We start from the raw sequence: 10490 nt of genomic DNA on the forward strand, positions 1-10490 counted from the left end.
GGGAAACGTGATGTTTGGGTATCTGTTTTTGTCATTGGGTGGGACTGGGGTGTTTTTTTTTTTTTTTTTTTCCCCACTGGCAGTCTCTGCATTACAGCTCTGAAAATGTTAGATTTGAGTGACTTAAATTAGAGTCAAACTAAACATTTAAGGTTCATTTTAGAATCTAAAACTAAATCTGAGTTAACCTTTTCAAGGGTTTGTCTGTGGTTGGTAATCATACATTCTATGGCACTCATACAAGCTTGAGTTTTTCATTAGAATTAGATTTGAATCAGATTTTTTGGTCCCACTTTATATTAAGTGGCCTTAACTATGTACTTCTAAATTAATCATTTGGTACAATGCACTTATTGTGTACATGGTTTTTACATTGAACTTGTATTTGAAAAAATACCTGCATGTAATTACATTTATAATTGCACCATTGACCCATTCCTTGCTTACACCGTAACCCACCCTTACACATACCCATACCACCAAACCTGTCCCTAACCTTAGCCATATCCCACCTCAATAGCAGCAAATGTGTTTTGCAATACAATTACATTGTACTTTTTTTATGCAAGTACATAGTAGTTGAGGCCCCTTAATATAAAGTGGGACCTTTTTTTTTTTTTTTTCCCCCAATTTAATTTAAGCTGTATGAGCAGCTAATCCTGCCTTCAAATACAATGTAAAAATCTAAAGTTGAGAACTTAAGTTTAAGGTAACCAGCTTCAGGAGATAAGAGTTTTCATAACTTTTTGTTGTATAAACCAAAAACAAGAAGTTGAAAACTCAAATTCCTGAAGCTGGTTGCCTTAAACTTTTGTTTTCACAACTTTAGATTTTTTTGGTGTGTACGTTTAGGAAGTTCCTACTTACAGTTTGGTAATCCTGATTATTGTGTGTTGAAGTGATTTTGATTGTGGAAACAATAGGTTTGTAATATGATTTATGCATGAAAGAAAATGGGATGTTCTATTGATAATCCTAAATTTTAAAACTAATTTTACATTTAAAATTTTAAATCCGTTTTTTTTAAAGTTTATACATTATCTTTTTAGTAAATATTAAATATATAAAATTATTTTACATTTAAATAAGCTCTCAGAACTGTAATGTGATAAAATTTTGAAAATAAAAGTGACATTTAATGGTATAACAAAGTTTCATATAAAATGTTACTTTTTTTTTTTTTAAATAACCGGTTTTCTTTATATCACACCTAATATTTTTATTACGCCGTAAGCCTTTATGGGTCTTAATACATTCAAATATATAATACTTCCCTTTGTATAGTATCGTATAGTATATAGTAGCATTGTCATCCACTTCCACTTATTTTAGCAGTACAAAAATAGTCTGTTTTGCTGCTCGATGTTGCAAACTGCTATTCATTATATTTTAATTTATTACCATAAATACTAGTTTGCAGTGAAAATAGTAAATAATCCGAAATCTCACACATTCATAGACGATGGCTCACTTTTGCACTAAAAAACAAGGTGAATACCTGCTAAACAATACAAAAATGCATACAAATACTTCACCAACAATTACAAAACGAAACCTTATGAACCCAAACTAAATGTTCTGACATAATGGTGGTTTTAATGGATGCTCGTCTCATAAATGTGATCATTCAGACATGCAGAAGGCTGCATAACATTCACTGAGGCTGTGTGTGTCAGCGGGTTTATAATCAGTTCCACAGCTGCTTTCATTCACCGTGGGTCACTCCAGTCCTGTTCTGTGTTTAAACTCCTGCATCTCTCACTTCTGTCCTCTGTGCGGTTTTCTTGATCCTCTTCTACATCCAGCTGCTCGGAACCACTGGTGAGAAGCTTCCCATCAGGAGTGAACACACAGCCGTATGCCGAGTCCTTGTGACGCTGAAACACACACACACACATCATGAAGCTTGTGATGTCATAGTGCTAAACATGTTTTTTTTTATCCTGAATCAAACATCAAAGCTCATTTTCACCAGCGTCCCACTAACAGAGAAACAGACGCAGGCCACGTCCCCCTGGTGCCCCTGTAATGTCACAGGCTCTTTTTCCTCGTGAAGTTTGCAGACTCTCACGGTCCGATCCCAGGAGCCCGTGGCCTGAACCCACAGAAAGAGGAGGTGATGCAGCTCATGCAAAACAAACGGCACAGTGAGACCGTGATTCACAGCACACACTGGGAGTCTGCTCTGGACAGCTGCAGTGTGACCCCGCAGATCCTCCAGCATCTCACCGCTCTGAGACATCAAACACCACACAAACATTACTGGACAGAGAGCATGGTGACACAGTCTTCAACGGGTGAGCTAAACACCTGCTACTACATAAACAGGGTCCAAGACTCGCGTCTTTAGTTCATGTTTAAGGTTAGTGACATGAAAAAACTCTTAACTGTAAGTATTACATTTCATCAAAAAGCTTGCCTCAAAACTATTATTGAGTTATGGATATGAATGATTCCTAGTTTTTTTTTTTTAAATCTCCATGGGGTTACAAGAGGATGCTAAGGGATTTTTTTTTTCAAAGTATTTTCAGAGCAGTCAAAATATGTTGGATGTTAATTAAATATGCTTAAAATAATATTTAGACATTATTTTGCTTCTAGTCATAAATCATAAGATTAATCGGTTATTATATTCTATTGACAGTTCTAATTTTATTTAAATAACAAATCTGTTTTTATTTTTGAAGATGTATGGATTGTTTATATTTTTATTATATATTTATGTTTTTAATAACAAATAATATTATTCAAATTCATTTTAAAATAAACATTTTCCAGCCTTCCAACCATAACAAAATAGATATTATATATATATATATATAAACAAATTAAAATAATATATAATAGACATTACTGTATAATATAAAGTATAATATATACTATAAATATAAATAATTAAATTATTTAACTATTATTATTTTACAATTAACAGTGTATAATAACTAATATATATATATATATATATTACCATACATACATATGTAATATTAACATAAATATGAAAATAATATTTATTAGACAAAATATAATATATTAACATACCCAATTCTAAATATAATAAAAAATATTTAACATTATTGCATTTTACAAACAACATTTTCTCTATAATATCACACTTAATATTTTTCTCACAATAAAAATGGCTGTTTATACATGAAAATATATAACATATAAAATATATTTTATTTTTACAAACCTAGATCTCTTTCCTCTTGAAATATGATTTTGAAAGTGAAGTGTCATTTGTTTCAATAAATGTGTCTATTTCTGTGTGTTTTTAAAAAGGGAAGCGTTTGTTTCATTTGGTTAAATATATGTGTCCCTCTATTTTTGTTAGACTCTGTACATGGAGTCAAAGGGAAGTGTTTGTTTCATACATTAGTTTCTACTGTAGTATTGTAAGTGGACATGTCTGTTTGTCACCTGAACTCTCCACACTCCCACTGTGAGCTGACAAGCAACATTAACTGGAGTTAAGTTTGACTGAAACTATGGTTATCACAGCAATTTTTGTAAGGATAATTCAAGAAATAATTACAAAAACTATGATGATAATTGTTGCTGCTGCTGCTGCTTAAGTTATGAATCATGTGATGCATCAGTATTGGAGTTGTCAGTGTGTGTGTGCATTCAGTGCTGGAGCGGCTCCAGATTCTGACGCTACAGTCGTGAGATGCGCTCGCAAACAGCTGACCATCCCAAGAGAAAACACATGATTTCACTGGACTGCCGTGTTTATTTCTAAACAAATAATTACACTTTTTATGCATACCTACATACATTAAATACACTTCTACATTCCATACTCACAATGCACTGCTGGATGGACTCATTACTGCTGGAGTATATTATATACACAGTATATATTAAAAAAGCAAAAAGCTCCTCCATTATGAATAACACTACTTATTTTGATATTTATATATAAAAATTTCATGATAGGCTTATTTATGTATTTATTTATTATGTTTTCCACATTTCGCCAGTTATTCAAACACATATTGACCATTTTGTGACAACATGCCCCCTCTATATAGGGTAAGTTGTTAAATCTGCCATTTAACAGGCAATATTTCACGTTTTTTCAGAGTCTAGCCCCATATTTATGACTTTATTCCTGATATTATTTAGAAGTTACACAACAGAAGATCCCTGCACTGTATATTTGACAATCTTTATGCTTTTTTTCACATTTTCTTGTTTTCTTGTTTAAGTGTCTTTTTTCCACTGTGAGTAATGCCTATTGATATGAGTCAGCTAGCTTGTTTTTACCTTGAAATATCAGTTTCAAAATCAATCTGATGGTACACCGCCTTCTAATAAACTGAAAATGTCTGTTCTGGGAGTATGTGTGTGAGTTTGGTGAGCAGGTACGAAATTCCGCGAAAAAAGGTTTCTTTACCGCAACAACAAATACACGTGCAAAGCCGTAATTATCACGACAGTCATATATTTACAACAGAGAATTCCACTCACTTTACTGTACAGAGCTCCAAAATCGCAAAAAAAATATTAGTGCTGTCAAACGATTAATCGCGATTAATCGCATCCAAAATAAAAGTTTTTGTTTACATATGTATGTGTACTGTATATTATATTTATTATGTATATATAAATACACACACCTACAGTAAATATTTTGAAAATATTTACATGCACATATTTATATTCTTATATTTTATATTATATATAAACATATTTAACATATAAACATAATATATTTTTCATCAATATATAGGCCTGCGTGCATATGTTTGTATTTTTATATACATAATAAATATACACAGTATACACACAAATATTATGTAAACAAAAACTTTTATTTTGGATGCGATTGACAGCACTTATAAATATACAGCATTACACGCAGTTGTTTAAAGGGACAGTTCACCCAAAAATGAAAATTCTGTCATTAATTACTCACCCTCATGTCGTTCCAAAGCCGTAAGACCTCCGTTCATCTTCGGAACACAAATTAAGATATTTTTGATGCATTCTGACAGCTGTCTGACCCTCCCATAGACAGCAAGGGTACTACCACGATCAACGTCCAGAAAGGTAGCAAGGAGATCGGTAAAATAATCCATGTGACATCAGGGGTTCAACCGGAATATTACGAAGCTACGAGAATACTTTTTGTTCGCAAAAGAAAAAAAATTACGACTTTATTAGGTCTCCTCCGAAATGCGAGAAATGCGCTCTCCAAAATGGCGCTAGAGTGACGTGGAGGAGACGAATTGTTGAATAAAGTTGTTTTTTTCTTTTCTTTTGCGAACAAAAAGTATTCTCGTAGCTTCGTAATATTCCGGTTGAACCCCTGATGTCACATGGATTATTTTAGCAGTATGTCCTTTGTGAGAAACAGGAAAGCATCTTTCTCTCATGTGTTTGTCACTTCTGATCTGGATTTGATCTGCTCTACTGCGTCATGGACAGCGCAAGCTGGCTGCACCGCAGTAACCATATCGGCTAATTATAAGAAGTGCACCGATGGGAGTTGAAAACACTTTCAGATGGTTAGAGATTTCAAGATCAGAAATGTGACCTCTGTTTGTGTTATCGCTCACCTACAGGCATTTCCTTCATACAATGGTTAAATAAATGTACATACGCACAAAATCTTTGGCAGAACAACAAGGTATTTGTTTAAAACCGTCAAACTAAACTAAAATTGCTGTAAGACCAACAGGTCTTTTTTCCCTCAAGTCTCATCTTGCAGCCAAAAAGTGAGCAACACATAAATAAAAACTATGATGAACGGTCCCTTTAAGACAACTTTAGTGAAAAAGTTTTGGACACTTAAGAACCTAGAGAGAGAGAGAGAGAGAGAGAGAGAGAGAGAGAGAGAGATCTCCTGTCGTTTCATTTGGATTCCACGCACAGACTAAACGCGAGGAGACCACGTTTGTGTTTAATTGAGCACATAGGACGAGTTTGTCAGTCATGGGGAAAGTTTTTCTTATCGTGTTAATCGCTTTAATTTTTCTGAACGCGACCCAGGCTAAAGGTGAGCGAATCGATTTGTTAAACACGTTTAATTTCGATTAACTTCAAACAGTCCATTCCTCTGTGTAGCCTAGTCTGAATTTCTTAGTGTACATGTGTGTGTGTGATGAACGAGATAAGAATCGGTTTACTGTAAAAACACAGCATTAGGTCTGATTTTACTTAAATAGCTAGAGTGGAAGTGTTTCTTCTTCTTCTGTATTTCTTAGTGATCTGTAATCAAACAGATTCTACAGTAAAGCATTTGACAAGTTTTATATGGTTTTGCTATTTTATGAATCTTAGGCTTACATTAATATTTTATAGACCAATTTGAAATAGTATAAGAAACGTAATAGTAGGTCTTATTAATAAAAGCATGAGTAGTTTGCAAATAACGTGAATAGGATTTTTTCCCCTATAAACAAACAATTTTAAAGACTGCATTCCTCAGTGAAATAATCTATAGCCTAATCATATATATATATATTTGCAAAACTTTTGAAAAAGTTATTTATTGTTATGTTTATTTTATGAATATTATGTTGTTATTTTTTTATATAGCCTATACCAATGTTAAGTAGTAAGACAACAGAAGGTGTTATTAAATACATGAATAGTTAGCAAAATGATGCGAGTAGGAGAATATATTTTTGCAGTTCACTTTTTGTCTGTTAAAGGGGTCATATGATGCGATTTCAAGTTTTCCTTTCTCTTTGGAGTGTTACAAGCTCTTGGTGCATAAAGAAGATCTGTAAAGTTGCAAACACTACAGTCTCAAATCCAAAGAGATATGCTTCATAAAAGTTAAGAGTCAGCCACGCCTACCTAAAACGACTCGTTCTAACACGCCCCCACATATCTACCTCACTATGTGGGAAGATTTGTATAACGCCACCCAAATGTTCACGCAAAGAAAGAAGGCGTAACTTTTATTCTCGCTGTAGTATTGTTGCCGCCGCCATGTCGTGAAGGCGCTGTGTTTCATTGTGAAAGTGAAACTACTTTGTTTGGTCTTCCAAAAGAGGACGATATCCGCTTCGTCATGCTTAGAGCTGATCTGTGCTGGTCGCTCAGGAATTACATCAACTTCACGCTGTCGATTGCCGGATCGGCTTTCACCGTGGACGAAGCGGAGTCCAGCCCGGGGTCGTCACATGTGGTTGCCGCAAGCCCGCCAGACGCTCCTTCGTCAAATCCGCCAGCTGCGCCGTTCTCAAGCCTGTCCGCCTCTGCTCACTCAAGCCGGCCTCCGCTCACTCTAGCCCGCCGTGTGTTTCGTTGTGAAAGCGAAACTACTTTGTTTGGTCTTCCAAAAGAGGACAAGACTAGAAATCAGTGGTTAAGTTGTATTTACAACACTGTTCCAGAACACTTCAACCCAAATATTGAGATGTGTGCAGGACATTTTATGGAGGACCGTTTCCTGATCCTGGTAGAGTAGACTACAATGCCGGCTGTTCTGACTCACTTATGTCCCCACTGGATGCAAGAAATGCCTCATTTATAATGGGTTTGAATGTTTTTGTCTCGTCGCTCCGGCCGGACAGGGCATCACAGTATGGTAAGGGGCGTAACATTTCCGTCACACGCTTGAGGTATTCGGCCAATCACAACACACTGGATAGCTGGCCAATCAGAGCACACCTTGCTTTTCAGACCGATGAGCTTTGTAAAAATCGAAGCGTTTCAGAAAGGCGGGGCATAGAGGAGAAACAATAATGTACAGTATGTGGAAAATAATGTGTTTTTTGAACCTTAAACCGCATAAACATTTCATTACACCAAATACACAAAATAATGTTCTTTTTAGCAACATCATATGACCCCTTTAATATGAACTTTGTTTTTATATTCATACACATAAGCCTATATGGTTTATATATTAAAATAGTTTGAGATGGTTCAGACAGTCCTGGATATAAACACATAAAATGACTCATTTTCAATATTTCTTCTCCTTATCCATTCCTATGCAAATCATGCTGGGAACTAGAAATCCACTGCCCAATTTTCAAGTTCCTAGACTTTTTTTTTTTTCTACATCAATTAACGCAAATATTTAATGTTAAACTGCACACAATTTCAAGCAGATGCAATGATAAATATTTTGATGTCAAAAGAACTCATCAATATAATATTTGCAATTTAAAATATTTAATTAAACCAATAAATTAGAATTGCTAACTTGCAATCATGCAATTACTTTAGTTGTGGCGATATGATTTTTGCATACAAACAAAAGTATGTTCTTGTCCTAACTCTTTGCTTTGTCTACTTGTAGGAAAGAAGGCCAGGAAGGTCAAACACAACAGCACTGACTTCTCCAGACCGAGGACTTTTCAAGGACACGCCATCCCAGTCAACGTCCCTCCTCCTCCAAACCGAACGACAGACCCCCAAACACACGTCCTCCCGTCCGCCGTTGATGTCGAAGTCATGTTACGAAGCAACAACACGGCAAACTACCTCCAAGGTCCTCTGAGCAATAGGTTCATCCCAGCCGTCTACATCATAGCCGTCGTTGTCGGCATTCCCGCCAATATCGCCATCTTGGTCTCCGCTGGAACCAAAGTGAGGATGATTTCGTCGGCTATATTGTACTGTAGCCTGGCAGCGTCCGACTTGCTGCTGTTGTTCAGCCTGTTACTGAAAGCACATTATCATCTAAGTGGAAACAACTGGATATTCGGCGAAACAGCTTGTCGTATCACAACCGCCTGTTTTTACGGAAATCTTTACTGCTCCGCGTTCACATTAGCATGCATTAGCATCAAACGCTACATAGCAGTGGTGCATCCTTTCCTTTTTAAGAGCTTACCAAAGCGCTCATTTAGCACTTGGGGTTGCTTAACCGTTTGGATTATATTTATTATCGCCACTTTGCCGGAATTTCTAGTGCAACAAAGCTACCGCATCACAGATCTCGGAGTAATCACATGCCATGACGTTCTTCCTGCTGATTTAAATTACTACCAGTGGCTCATCTATTATAATTTAGGCTTGACCTTTGTAGGTTTTTTCCTGCCCCTAGTGGTGACTGTGGCATGTTACACCTCTATCGTCAGGCACCTGAACCATTCGCACCGAGACTGGGCTCTTTATATCAGAGCTAGCACGTTTAACTTCATTATCTTCGTTTTGTGCTTCGGCCCGAGCAGCTGCCTTCATTTTGTGCATTACGTTCTGCTGTCTGTCGGCTCCACGGAGAGTTTTTACATCTACTTCAGCGTGGCCGTGTGTCTGTGTTGCCTGCATAGTGCTCTGGATCCGTATCTGTTCGTGCTCATGTCCAGGACTGTCCAAAGCAAACGCTACTTCCTTACACCCAAAGGACGCGCACTTAGCATCTCCACGTAAAGTCAACATGAAATGCTTGTTGTGCAACCCGTTTGATTTCTCTAATCTTTGAAACTGGATATTTAATGTGACCTGTCTGAAATAACCGAAAGACACTTAGACTAACGTTTTGTTTTTTTCAAGAAATTAATACTTTTATGCAGCAAGAATGCATCAAATTGATCAAAAGTGTGATCAAAATAATGAAAGATTTCTTTTGAACTTTCTATTCAGAATCTTGAACAAAACGTATCACGATTTGTACAAAAATATGAAGGAACACAGTTGTTTTCAACATTGATAATGATAAGAAATGAGCAGCAAATCAGCATATTAGAGTGATTTCTGAAGGATCACGTGACATCGATAATGAAGGAATTAAAAAATAAAATAAAAAAGATAATTGTGACTTTTTATCTCACAATTTGGACGTTTTCTTGCAATTCCGAGTTTATATCTCATAATTCTCGTTTTTTTTCTTGCAGTTCTGAGAAAAATGCTCAGAATAGTTAGATATGAACTAATAAATTGTGACAACTCGCAATTCTGAGAAGAAGAAAAAAATCTCAATTGTGAGATAAAAAAGTCAAAATTGCTAGATATGAACTCCGTAGTGCAAGATATGAATTCGGAATTGTAAATTCGCAATTCTGACTTTTTTTCTCTCTGAATAACGAGAACAAAATTCTGAATTGTCAGATTAAAAGTTGCAGTTACCTTTTTTAATTTTTTTTGTGGAAACCGGCTTTCATACAGTGAAGACTGGAGTAATGGCTGCTGAAAATACAGCTTTGCATGACAGGAATAAATGTAATAAATATATTCAAAACAGAAAACAATTATTTAAATTGTAATATTATTTCACATAAAACTGTGTTTTTGACCAATTAGGTGCATTAAGAATATAAAGCAAATAGTCAGTTGTGATTTCATGTTGACTCTATTATTATAAAAAGGAGTTCTCTAGAATGTTTTCTGGTTTCAGTCCTGTTTCTGAACCTCTTTGTTCTAGATTTAAAGTTTTTAATATGTGAAGTGCCACGAGGAGAACTAATAGTTGGTAGTTCCAGCCAGAATCGGTTGGACAGGAGCAGCACCTTTTATACTGAATACAAATGGAGAGTCGTTTGAATGGCCCTTGAAGAAAAGGATGTAATATACTGCCT

The 10490-nt window shown here is 35.6% G+C and overlaps 1 protein-coding gene across 1 annotated transcript; it reads left to right on the forward strand.

Moving 5' to 3' along the window:
• The first annotated feature begins 5846 nt into the window (after positions 1-5846).
• On the forward strand, positions 5847-9483 carry LOC107585398 (proteinase-activated receptor 3). Its single transcript, XM_016272411.1, has 2 exons — positions 5847-6007; positions 8270-9483. Exons 1-2 carry the CDS (start codon positions 5944-5946, stop codon positions 9343-9345), a joined length of 1140 nt encoding a protein of 379 aa, XP_016127897.1. The 5' UTR covers positions 5847-5943; the 3' UTR covers positions 9346-9483.
• The last annotated feature ends 1007 nt before the right edge of the window (positions 9484-10490 follow it).

This window comes from Sinocyclocheilus grahami, unplaced genomic scaffold (genome assembly GCF_001515645.1).
Source record: "Sinocyclocheilus grahami isolate Dianchi unplaced genomic scaffold, SAMN03320097.WGS_v1.1 scaffold70.1, whole genome shotgun sequence".
In the NCBI taxonomy this organism is placed as follows: domain Eukaryota; kingdom Metazoa; phylum Chordata; class Actinopteri; order Cypriniformes; family Cyprinidae; genus Sinocyclocheilus; species Sinocyclocheilus grahami.